The sequence below is a fragment of the Salvelinus sp. IW2-2015 genome, linkage group LG6.2, assembly GCF_002910315.2.
Source record: "Salvelinus sp. IW2-2015 linkage group LG6.2, ASM291031v2, whole genome shotgun sequence".
Classification (NCBI taxonomy): Eukaryota; Metazoa; Chordata; class Actinopteri; order Salmoniformes; family Salmonidae; genus Salvelinus; species Salvelinus sp. IW2-2015.
Genome location: NC_036846.1, coordinates 10,187,456 through 10,200,821, shown reverse-complemented (window position 1 = coordinate 10,200,821; position 13,366 = coordinate 10,187,456). Strand labels below are relative to the sequence as shown.

At 41.4% G+C, this 13,366-nt stretch overlaps 1 protein-coding gene across 1 annotated transcript in view; it reads left to right on the top strand.

Annotated features, from left to right (window-relative positions):
• The window catches only part of LOC111965815 (alpha-1,3-mannosyl-glycoprotein 4-beta-N-acetylglucosaminyltransferase B-like), a 191,489-nt gene that overhangs the window by 125,512 nt on the left and 52,611 nt on the right, over positions 1-13,366 (top strand). Inside the window, 2 exon segments of the mRNA XM_023990142.1 lie at positions 6,316-6,391; positions 9,583-9,697. Of these exon segments, the coding sequence (XP_023845910.1) occupies positions 6,316-6,391; positions 9,583-9,697 (191 nt within the window).

Below are 13,366 nucleotides of genomic sequence, written 5' to 3'. Positions count from 1 at the left end.
ATGTTGTTATTACAGACTCAGACAGAGAGAGGTTGAAAATGTCAGTGAAGACACTTGCCAGTTGGTCAGCACATGTTCGGAGTACACGTCCTGGTAATCCGTCTGGCCCTGCAGCCTTGTGAATGTTGACCTGTTTAAAGGTCTTATTCACATCGGCTGCAGATAGCATGATCACACAGTCGTCTTGAGCAGCTGATGCTCTCATGCATGTTTCAGTGTTACTTGCCTTGAAGCGAGCATAGAAGTTATTTAGCTCGGTTGGTAGGCTCGTGTCACTGGGAAGCTCTCGGCTGTGCTTCCCTTTGTAGTCTGTAATAGTTTGCAAGCACTGCCACATCCGAGCGTCGGAGCCGGTGTAGTACGATTTGATCTTAGTCCTGTATTGATGCTTTGCCTGTTTGATGGTTCGTCGGAGGGCTTCCGGGTTAGAGTCCCGCTCCTTGAAAGTTGCAGCTCTACCCTTTAGCTCAGTGCGGATGTTGCCTGTAATCCTTAGCTTCTGGTTGGGGTATGTATGTACAGTCAATGTGGGGACGACGTCAGCGATGCACTTATTGATGAAGCCAGTGACTGATGTGGTGTGCTCCTCCTCAATGCCATCGGAAGAATCCCGGAACATATTCCAGTCTGTGCTAGCAAAACAGTCCTGTAGCTTAGCATCTGCTTCATCTGACGGTATGTTGTGCTGAGATGTTTTCCATATGTTTCTTACACACTGTCCATTACCTTCAGAATGCAAGACGGATCTTATTTCATCACTGTTCATTAGCTTCAGAATGAAACACAGATCTTATTTCATCACTGTTCATTAGCTTCAGAATGAAACACAGATCAGCTTCAGAATGAAACAAGATCTTATTTCATCACTGTCCATCAGCTTCCAGAATGAAACACAGATCTTATTTCATCACTGTTCATTAGCTTCAGAATGAAACACAGATCTTATTTCATCACTGTTCATTAGCTTCAGAATGCAACATGGATCTTATTTATTCTCTTTACAGTCTTAACTCAATACTATAAAGCTGGAAGTTAGTATTTTCGAACAGAGTGCAAGGTTTCCCCCTAAAGACAAACTCATGGCAGATCAGGCTAATGGACTAATTGTTCCCAGATCATCCTGACCAAGTAAAGCAATGGCAGATCAACCAGGCAGACGAATCAATCCCGCATCAGGCAGACAGACGGACAGAGAGATGACGGATCAATATCAAATCAGCCCAGATACTCTAAACTATTATTGTCATGCAAACAATCTGTCTCTGTCTGTAAGATGAGATGGTAGGCCTATTACATTTCATTTAGTCATATAGTATTTTTTTGTGTAGGGTGTATATTTCATCTGGTTAGTGTGTAACATGGTTTAATTGGTTTGTGCATTGGTGAGGATCATGGATCTTATATGAAGGTCTGTGCTTTGCTTTGATGTCATGTTCTCAGGGAGACATTGATGTGATGCAATTTGTTGATTGGATGAATTTCATAACGTTAGCACTCCATAGTCATCAGTAAGACTTTGTAGCTGCCGCAACACTGGGCTGGGAGCTTAGCAGCACAATAGAAGAAGTGGTCTGATGACACAACCAGTCTATTGAGATTAAAGGCTGTCTGTCCGGCCCGCTCAATCAGAGCCCCTCGATCGATTCGCTCCGGGAGCCATGTCTTACTCACCCCTCATCCTCTCTCTCCTCTTCCCTCTCTCACTCTCTCTCCTCTCGCTCTCATCTCTCCTCCCTCTATCGTTGTTGGAGAATCGCAGCCCTGGCCAAGGAGAATGAGACAATGTTCCCTATCGATTAACCAAGCGGCCTTGTACCCTGGGGGGACTGCAGGATGGATAGGCTGCCTATAGGGTGTGTGTGTGGTGTGTGGTGGGTGGGTGGGTTTGGGTTTGTGTGTAGACATTCTGTACTGAACTGTTTCATCACTAAGTGCAAATGTGTTGTCTATGTGTGTCAACTCAAATTCATGACAAAACAGGCTGCATTTGCAATCTTGCTCCTTGGCCTGTATTCTGAGAGAAGCAGAGGAAACCAGGTCCGTGTTCAATAAAGGTTGCTTGTTTGTGACATGTAGACAGGCTGTGCTGAGACACTGTTTCATAATGCATGAGGAGGACAAGACGGGCGGAGCAGGTACACATCCCTCACATCAAATGGACTGATACAAGATAGTGTGGAAAGACAGAGAGAGAGGAGGAGGCAGGAAGCCAGGTTGAGGAAGAATTGGGAAGCACTTGGAGAATCATATTTATGTGGCTTAATGAATACGTGTGGTATATACATAGCCTGCAAATGAATGCTTAAAGTAAAGGTATAGAAAAACATGTTAACATCAAATTGTAACACAGATACATACAGTAGATATGTATATAATATGTATAGATACATAAAGTATTCAGTGTATAGAATTGGATCTGATATGTTCATTGATGTTGTAGTGGTGTGTGTTGATGTGTTTTGATGTTGTATTGGTGTTTATTGATGTGTATTTCTGTTGTATTGATGTTCTATTGTTCTTGTGTTGATGTTGTATTGATGCTGTATTGTTCTTGTGTTGATGTTGTATTGGTGTGTGTTGATGTGTTTTGATGTTTTATTGGTGTTTATTGATGTGTATTTCTGTTGTATTGATGTTGTATTGTTCTTGTGTTGGTGTTGTATTGATGCTGTATTGTTCTTGTGTTGATGTTGTATTGGTGTTGTATTGATGGTGTATTGTTCTTGTGTTGGTGTTGTATTGATGCTGTATTGTTCTTGTGTTGGTGTGTATTGGTGTTGTATTGATGGTGTATTGTTCTTGTGTTGATGTGTATTGGTGTTGTATTGGTGTTGTGTTGGTGTGTATTGTTCTTGTGTTGGTGTGTATTGATGTTGTATTGATGTTGTATTGTTCTTGTGTTGGTGTGTATTGGTGTTGTATTGATGTTGTATTGTTCTTGTGTTGATGTGTATTGGTGTTGTATTGATGTTGTATTGTTCTTGTATTGTTCTTGTGTTGGTGTGTATTGATGTTGTATTGGTGTTGTATTGATCTTGTGTTGGTGTGTATTGGTGTTGTATTGTTCTTGTGTTGGTGTGTATTGGTGTTGTGTTGGTGTGTATTGGTGTTGTGTTGGTGTTGTGTTGATGGTGTATTGTTCTTGTGTTGATGTGTATTTGTGTTGTATTGCTGTTGTATTGTTCTTGTATTGATGTTATATTGGTGTTGTAAGATTTCAGTTGTTCTTGTGTTGATTGTATTTTGTGTGTATTGATGTTGTATTGTTCTTGTGTTGATGTGTATTGGTGTTGTATTGTTCTTGTGTTGATGTGTATTTGTGTTGTATTGGTGTTGTGTTGATGTGTATTGGTGTTGTATTGGTGTTGTGTTGGTGTGTATTGGTGTGTATACAGGGCTCATCTGTAAAATAGACCTTGGTCTCAGCATAACTCTCTGTCAAAATAAAGTTTAAATAAATACTAAAACACTGTTAAACAATAACAATAAATACTAATATTTACCCTCTGCAGACTGCACTACCATGACAACTTCCCTAATGCTCTCTCTCGGTAAAACAAGCACCTAGGAACGTGACCCTGCATTTTAAGTGCTCATCTGTCGGGGACGCCCTAGGGTGCACTTGTAAAAATGGACCACCTGCTTGCTTGAATTTAAGCTAAATACTACCGTGTAACTCCCTTTGTCAACTAACCATGTGACAGGCGTTGCAGATTGATATTGTTATTAAATTGGGGTGGTTAAGTTTGTGGTTAGAAGCTTTTTATTAATTGTCAAAACACGATCTCCCTGGGTTATATTTGGGGAGGTTTAGCTGTTGAAATGGAATAATGGGGTTTAGCCCTGCGCAGGGTGTGTGTGTTCTGTGTGTGCATGTGCTTATGTGTGATCATGTGTATGTTGTATGTTTTTGGGCATGCTCCCCCATTTTGTGTGTGTGTGTGTGTGTCTGTGTGTGTGTGCGCGTGCGCGTGCAGGCTTCACTGTTAAGCCACACATCTGGGAGCACAGCGGAGATCTGAGAACGTTTTACAGTTCTTTGGTAACATTTCCGAGGGTCTGTGTTTTTGTGTGTGTTACATCCTACAGTTTGTCACAGTGGTATGTTTAGGATGTACGGAAGCTTGTAGCTGCTGCCTGTCGAGTCTAACACAGTCTAGTGTGTACAGGGTGGTCCGCCGTCGTACAGTGATCCTAGGCAGGGCTACAGAGGCACAGAACAGTACAGCTTGTGGTCCTTATCCACATTGACTTAAAGGGACATTACACTTTCAAATCAAAGTTTGTCAGATGTCTAATGTTTAGATGTCCCACGACATTGGTTGTGTAGATCCAGCTATATGCCTCTACCCCCCAAAAATAGAAGGGGTAAACACAAATTAAAAGCAGGAAAACCAGGGAATTAGATGGTGCTAATCTTTTCCATTCATTTGGGGTAGAGGCACATATCTGGATCTACACAACCAATGTGATGGGACGTGGTTTCATCCTGGGATGAGTCCACTTTTGAGGTTAAAAATAATTGAACACATTTTCATTCATAAGTGTAATGTCACTTTATTAAAACATGGAATGAGGAAGGGTTGAGTAACTCCCCAGATAATGTTAATCACTTTGAGATGGAATTAAAGTGCTATACCATTATCATTCATCTCTAAACTTCCACATCTTAATGGCACATTAGGGGAAAACACTTGACTATTTGTTGAAACCCAGTGAAACCGATAGCTTAAGGGGTGGTAGGGTAAGAATGGATCTCTTTGTGTCTTATCACGGGCCTCCCCATGGTACGTGTACCGTCCATTTACCAGATGGGGGAAAAGGCACTAGGGGAAAGAACCACATCATGTTTATTGTGCATGTGATGTGGTGCATCATCAAGCCTATCTCCCGGGCACAGCTGAGATTCATAAAGCTTATCAACCAATTAGAAAGACGGCAGCTATTGGATTTGAATGTTTACACAGCGTTCAATGGCAACAATTTTTGCATATCTCAATTTGGCAGAATTTGACCCTAATCAACCCTAATTGTTTTCTTTTATAGGCATAGATTTCAATGTGTTCTCAGAGTACATTGTGGACATCATTGGCTATCTTGTTCACCTCCAACAATAGCTGTGTCTTATGAGTCACAATGTAAATGATTTAGGCTACTATTTCAGTCTAGCGAAAGACTATGTATCTCTCTGAATCCATTGCACATGGTGTTATTGTAAGATTTGAATGGGCAAACAGATCTTAGGACTGAGGGCCGTCTTTTATTGGATGAAACGATGAGAAGTACGTTGAGTTCAGGGGCATTGTTCCCCTGGTGTAGTAGTTGCTGCCTGCTGTATGGCTACTCTAGTGTGTTGTTATTTTTCCTGTGTGGTGATTTGTTGTGTGTAGGGTGTGGGCTCATAAAACCCATACCCCTTTTCATCACGGTGTGTTTATATAAGTTACTCTGTGTCTCTGTCTCATCCAAAAAGTGTGTGTGTGTGTGTGTGTGTGTGTTTTGTGTGTGCGCTTGAAGTTCATATGTTTGGTTCCCATAGGCATAGCTAATCGAGTCACTCACTTCCTGGAGGACATGTGTTAGTAAATGGGGATAGATTATCATATGACCGGCTTGTTTTGATAACCGATGGACCGTGTCTGTCTGTCTGTCTGTCTGTCTGTCTGTCTGTCTGTCTGTCTGTCTGTCTGTCTGTCTGTCTGTCTGTCTGTTCTGTCTGTCTGTCTGTCTGTCTGTCTGTCTGTCTGTCTGTCTGTCTGTCTGAAGACAGTAACTTGGCACAGGGTTGTTTTCCTTCCTCTCCATTTTCAACATCTCATTGATATCCAGTGACAAAGACAACCTCATGTTCTTCTCCTAATCGGAATCAGGAGCCACTAATCCACCTCCAGCTGCTCCTCTTACAAGAGGACAGAGGAACTGGGTTACTGCCCCGCTTAGAAGAGAAGGTTATGGTGTCCGTATATATTGACTCAAACGACAATAGAGTTCCTACGTTATGAATTCAGATGCAGAACATGTGTCCAAGTTATGCTAGAGTGATACAATGTGTCTTCACTGGCTGTACTCAGGCCTGAATGTCAATGAAATAGGTGTACGTTGTTTGAATTCCCTCTGTGTGATGTCAAGAAGCATAGGCTCTGGTTTGTATGTGGATCATGCGTTGATGCTGGAGTGTGTGTGTGTGTGTGTGCACGAGTGCAGTGCCTTTGTGCATCCGCGTACGTGAATTTGTGCGTGTGGGTGTATGTGTGTGTGTATGTTTGGGTTTGTGAATCTGACCGCACCCCCCGTCACTCTCCTCTTCCTCTCCAGATGGCGGACGAAGCAGAATTTGGATTACTGCTTTCTCATGATGTATGCCCAGTCTAAAGGGACCTACTATGTGCAGGTACGAAACCTCAATCTTCCAGTATGCATCTGTTTACTGTTTTAGGAAATTAGTACATTCTGCAGTGTAAAATGAGAATCTGGAAGTGTGTAAACACTATGAACTGTTTGTTCTGGGTATAATAGTGCTTGGAACTATGTTGCTCACAGGGCAGCCAATGCACATAACCTTCGAGCAGGTGGCACTCCACTTCACTTCATTTTCCACGCAAGACCTCTCGTGAGGGTGACATGCCATAAATTAACCTCAGTCGTCTCCCACAGCCGGGGCTGCATTCGTGAGACCCGACGAACGCTTGCGTTTTGACATTAACACTCGATGCGGTTGTGTATTTTGACAGCGCTACTCGCTCTGAACTTCAAGGAGGTTCTCCTCTGGTGAAGGGCAGGGTAATTACTTCCACGTTAGTTCCCAGCCGGGGAAGGAAGTGGAAAGATGCAAACTCTGTTAGGCAGATGCAGATTAGGAGGGAGCGTTGTGATTAGGTTGGGATTTGGTTACCGTCTTTCTGCTGCTGTAAAATATCAGCCGTCTCCCATTCCTACCCATAACGTATGAGGATTTGTTGAAACACCACTAGGCCTCCATCAAAGCGTCTTCGGAACAAGAAGACAATCTGTATCCATTGAAGACGAGACTGAGGGAATGCAACGCATGTGTAGCATATGGCTCAGGCGCCAACGCTTGTACCATGTGACATTGTGTGCTTTGATGAGAGCACAGAAACATTTGGTTCTGTGTTGCTCTGACATATTGTCTGAATGACTCCTGTCCCCTGGAGAGATGTGTTCTGATCTCATTCACAATGTGCCTTTGTACTCCTTAGAGAAAACAGAAGGCCATGTTAAAATAGCAGTAAAATCAGGGGCTACTCACCTTTCAACGTCCCTTTTCTACTTTTAAAACCTAGATGTGTCATTGAAATTGACAGTGTAGAATATATTAAAACAGACTGGTTCAAACACAGGTTTAAATCAACACATGTAACAGGTGCTTGAACAAACTGCCGCTCCTCATTACCGGGCAGACTTTAGCCACTGAGATAGAAACTGATGGAAACAGCCATGTTTATTCCGCCACCAGCTGGGGATAGGGTAACGGCCATCTGTTGCAGCCCAATGTATCACCCTGGCGTTGCATGCGACTCACAAAACATGTATCCGGGCTGTCTCCACCTCGGTCCCCACTCACGTCGGGAGAAGAGGGGGTGAGAGGGAAGCAGGGTGAGATGGGAAGTGACAGGAGTTGCGTGGTCCCAGTTTTGGAACCTCGCCTCAGAAAGGAGAGGAGAAGAGCGCATGTGACAGTTTATTTCTTCAGAATCACCTCATCTGTTTTGTGACACACAGAGCAGCTGTCACTCCTCTCACCACGGCAGGCTGTCCAGATGTCTTTTTTTTTTATTCATGTTAATTAGTTGCAGTTGACTGGGAGGTCTTTGGTAGTTTCATCTCCTGTTTAAGTCTACTGACTCATTTGAAGCTAATTTTAAAGCTTTTTTTGTAAGCGGATAAAGGACATCGTTTTTATTGGTTTAGAGTATACAAATGAAGCAATTAAGTAATTTTAATTGGAAATACAGTACCAGTCAAAAGTTTGGACACACCTACTCATTCAAGGGTTTTTCTTTATTTTTGCTGTTTTTTACATTGTATACTAATACTGAAGACATCAAAACTATGGAATAACACATATGGAATCATGTAGTAACCAAAAACGTTTGCCTTGCCTTGATTTGCACACTCTTGGCATTCTCTCAACCAGCTCCACCTGGAATGCTTTTCCAACAGTCTTGAAGGAGTTCACACACATGTTGAGCACTTGCTGGCTGCTTTTCCTTCACTCTGCAGTCCAACTCATCCCAACCATCTCAATTGGGTTGAGGTCGGGTGATTGTGGAGGCCAGGTCATCTGATGCAGCACTCCATGACTCTCCTTCTTGGTAAAATAGCCCGTACACAGCCTGGAGGTGTGTTGGGTCATTGTCCTGTTGGTTAAGTGTGCCTTGAATTCTAAATAAATCACTGACATTGTCTCCAGCAAAGCACCCCCACACCATAACACCTCCTCCTCCATGCTTCACGGTGGTAACCACACATGCAGAGATCATCTGTTCATCTATGTGTCTCACAAAGACACGGCAGTTGGAACCAAAAATCTCAAATTTGGACTCATCAGACCAAAGGACAAATTTCCACCTGTCTAATGTCCATTGCTTGTGTTTCTTGGCCAAAGCAAGTCTCTTCTTCTTATTGGTGTCCTTTAGTAGTGTTTTTTTTGGGCCTGATTCATGCAATCTCCTCTAAACAGTTGATGTTGAGATGTGTCTGAGGTTGGTAACTCTAATGAACGTATCCTCTGTAGCAGAGGTAACTCTGGGTCTTCCTTTCCTGGGTCGGTCTTCATGAGAGTCAGTTTCATCATAGCAATTGATGGTTTTTGCGACAGTACTTGAAGAGTGTCTAAAAGTAATGATGTATTGTCGTTTCTCTTTGCTTATTTGAGCTGTTCTTGCCATAATATGGACTTTTACCAAATAGGGCTATCTTCTGTATACCAACCCTACCTTGTCACAAAACAACTGATTGGCTCAAACTCGTTAAGAAGTAAATACATTCGACAAATTAACTTTTAACAAGGCACACCTGTTAATTGAAATGCATTCCAGGTGACTACCTCATGAAGCTGGTTGAGAAAATGCCAAGAGTGTGCAAAGCTGTCATCAAGGCAAAGGGTGTCTATTTGAAGAATCTCAAATATAAAATATATTTTTATTTGTTTTATACTTTTTTGGTTACCTCATGATTCCATATATGTTATTTCATCGTTTTGATGTCTTCACTATTATTCTACAATGTATAAAATAGTTAAAAAAAAATAATATATTTTTTTTTGAATGAGTAGGTGTGTCCAAACTTTTGACTGGTACTGTATACTGTATGCTGAACCATACAAATGTGTATTACATAATTTCACGCTGTCATCTATTTTGTGTAATGCTTTTGACCCCTTCCGGAGTTTTCAATTATTCAGAAGTACAGGCCATATGTTTGCAATCACAAAAAGCCATTGCTACAAATTACACCTATTAGTATTTAATAAAATGTAATGACTGGGAATTGTAACATTAATTCCCCTTTAATAAAGGAAATAAATGTTTAACTCTTTTCCTCCCCTTTTCTCTCCCTCAGCTGGAGGATGACATTGTAGCGCGTCCCAATTACTTCACCACGATGAAGAACTTTGCCCTGCAGCAGCCTTCCGAAGAGTGGATGATCTTGGAGTTCTCCCAGCTGGGCTTCATCGGTAAGCCTCAGCCTGTGCCAAAAGAGCTAGCCTAGCGCTACTGTTGTTAGTGTGAGTTAAAGAGCAACGACTCAGGGTGTTTTCACATTTGGTCCCTTTCAGGCATTTTTTGGGGTTCGCTTCATTTTTGTGCAGTGTGAACACTTCAAAGGAACTCAGACCCCTCAAAAAAGCCCCCGAAGTGAACCGAGCTGAGACCATCTCGAGAGGTGGTCTGAGGGCAGTTTGCTTGAATTCCGTGGTCCGGTTCCCTTTTTTAGGACCATGTGAATGCAAAGCTCACCAAGTTCGCTTGTTATTATTCCCCCCACCACACACTAGACTACTGCAACAACGTTTCCCTTGCCATAACCCCTCACATTGGTGCCACAAAGAGAGAAGATGATAATATGCAGGTTCGGCAGAATAAATGTGTCCTGTTTTTGGATATTGATTAGCGATTGTCAAGGACGCACAGAAATTCCTAAATTAGGTTTTAGTTTAGATTATTTGTTTGCAGTATGTGATCTATAGGCTAAGATAGCTTCATAAGCTGTTTATTGATTGTGGGGTTTGAAAAGTGTGAGAAGACAAGAAATTTGGTGAGAATCACAACATAGATTACAAAATATTTTCTTGTTCTTAAAGGGGCAGTACAGTAGCATACCTTGGGTGTACAATTTTCAATTACATCATTATTTATTCTGCAGTTATTCTATTGCAATTTATTATTTGACCAATAAAATGCACATGTTAATAGTATCTTCTGAATACAATTATTATGTCTCATATTTTAACTAAATGCAATCTATTAGCTTCCAAAATGTAAGTAGGTACAGCACCAGTCAAAAGTTAGGACACAGCTACTCATTCAAGGGTTTTTCTTTATTTTTACTGTTTTCTACATTGTAGAATAATAGTGAAGACATCAAAACTATGAAATAACACATATGAAATCATGTAGTAACCAAAAAAGCGTTAAACAAATCTAAATATATTTTATATTTTAGATTCTTTGAAGTAGCTACCCTTGGCCTTGATGACAGCTTTGCACAATCTTGGCATTCCCTCATCCAGCTTCATCTGGAATGCTTTTCCAACAGTCTTGAAGGAGTTCCCACATATGCTAAGCACTTGTTGGCTGCTTTTCCTTCACTCTGTGGTCCAACTCATCCCAAACCATCTGAATTGGGTTGAGGTTGGGTGATTGTGGAGGCCAGGTCATCTGATGCAGCACTCCATCACTCTCCTCATGAGAGACAGTTTCACCATAGCGCTTGATGGTTTTGCGACTGCACTCGAAGAAACTTTCAAAGTTCTTGAAATTTGACTGACCTTCATGTCTTAAAGTAATGAGGGACTGTTGTTTCTCTTTGCTTATTTGAGCTGTTCTTGCCATAATATGGACTCAGTCTTTTACCAAATAGGGCTATCTTCTGTATACCAACCCTGCTTTGTCACAACACAAAGATCGGCTCAAACACATTAAGAAGTAAAGAAATTAGACAAATTAACTTTTAACAAGGCACACCTGTTAATTGAAATACATTCCAGGTGACTACCCCATGAAGCTGGTTGAGAAAATGCCAAGTGTTTGCAAAGCTTTAAACGAGTAGATGTGTCCAAACTTTTGACTGGTACTGAATATCTAGCTGTCCGATAACACATTCTGATTGAATGACTTGTCCTGCACTTGGAAAAAGATCTTGGTTTCTTTCTAAACATAGCAATGTAAATGCAAAGAGGACTCGGTTCACAAAATAGTTGAAGTGAACTGGCAAAAGAGTTGAGTCCTCATTCAAAGGCAAGGTCACTGTGAATACAAAGAGAACTGAGTTCTTTTGACTTTTTACCGCATAGTACACTTTAAAGAGGACTGAGATCGGTTCTTTGAAAGAGGACTATATATGAAAACACCCTCAGTGTCACCAAAGCAGTGTTACTACAGCCTAAAGAGCTAGCCGTACCACGTTACTGTTGAGTGCCTGTGTGTGCTGAAGAGCTACTTCTACGATTGCAAAAATCCGGTAACTTTCCCAACATTCCTAGGTTTTCCAGAAATCCTGGTTGATTTCTTGCTTATTCCCTCCTGATTCCAGGCATCTTCCAAACGGGTTTTTTGGAAAACCAGGGAATTTGGGGAAAGTTACCGTATTTTTGCAATCCTAGCTATGTCATCAATAGACTAGAGCCTCAAGAGCTAGTCCTAGCACCCTACTGTTGAGTGTGTGCTAAAAGACCAATGTCACCAACTACGGTCAGAAGAACTAGCCAGGTACTCTAATAGTGAACGTTAAACATTTATGACTTAAGATTCTCACCAAGGCAGCCACAAAAAAGGGACTTACTATGAACCCACAAGTAGGACACTGATACTTGAACAATGGACTCGAAGGCCACTTGGTTATTCATACGAATAATGCTGACAAATGGCAAAGGTAAGCTATTTTAGTCAGAAGGTTATAATCAAATCTACAGCTTGGCAGGAAAGTTGTTTCTAAGCTCCCTCCAACTTGTCAGAACTACATTTCAAAGTACCCACTTTGAATTAAAGCCGGCGAAATTAATTGAAGCTTTAACCTGCATTTGATCTCTGCTCTAATTATACTGCAGAGAGTAATCAATTACGTATATCTTCCAGAATCTTTCAGTGTGGGGTAGCTGGCATGTGAAAATACAGTGCTCTGTTGACTGGAGCTGAAGGAAATTGAATTGATTTTAGAGGCAAGGCCACAGTCTCGGTTAGTGAGAGCAGTTCCAACTTCCAATTAAAGTGAACTGAAGGGGAACATTTTTTAAATGCGGCCCAAACTTTTCAGTGGTTGTGTTATCTTTGGTGAGAAAATGGGGAACACATGTGGTGTGTTTTCGGGGCTCGTGCGGAGCTAGTTGTTTCCGACCCAAAGTAAAGAGGTTTTGACAGCCAGCACAGGGCCGGGTCCCAAGGTAAACGGAACCAAAGAATTCCCTAGCCGCTGTTCCACAGGGTTTGACACGTGTCGGACACGGACAGACCCCATGGGGTCTATCATGTAGACAAGCTTTCTAACTACACTAACTCAGTATCAGAGTCAATTGTGTCTTTTGATGAAAACGAATAGTGATATACATTATCCTTACCCCCCAGCACTCATCTATGACTGAAATAAAAACATGGTGCAGATTGATTTGAAATGATGAGCGGAAAATACCCAAAATAAACCTTTCTCTGATGGTCTGTTTTTGTCATGGGACTCCAAATAGTCTGGCTGAAGCTGAATTACACTTTATGACTGTGGCCTTTGACATTTCAAACATTTCCATTCAGAGCTTAAGAGGGGTATGGTGTCTTGTGACTCTCTGCTGATCAGTAAAAAACGAATTACCGAATCCACTGAAAAGCCCCCAAGAGGCCACCACCATGTGCTTTTGTTTTGTTCTCTGATAAATGTGAAAAAAAGTTTTTTTATTTTTATTTTATTTAACCTTTATTTAACCAGGTAGGCAAATTGAGAACACGTTCTCATTTACAATTGCGACCTGGCCAAGATAAAGCAAAGCAGTTCGACACATACAACAACACATAGTTACACATGGAGTAAAACAAACATATAGTCAATAATACAGTGAAAAAAAAATAAGTCTATATACAATGTGAGCAAGTGAGGTGAGATAAGGGAGGTGAAGGCAAACAAATATATGTATAAATAA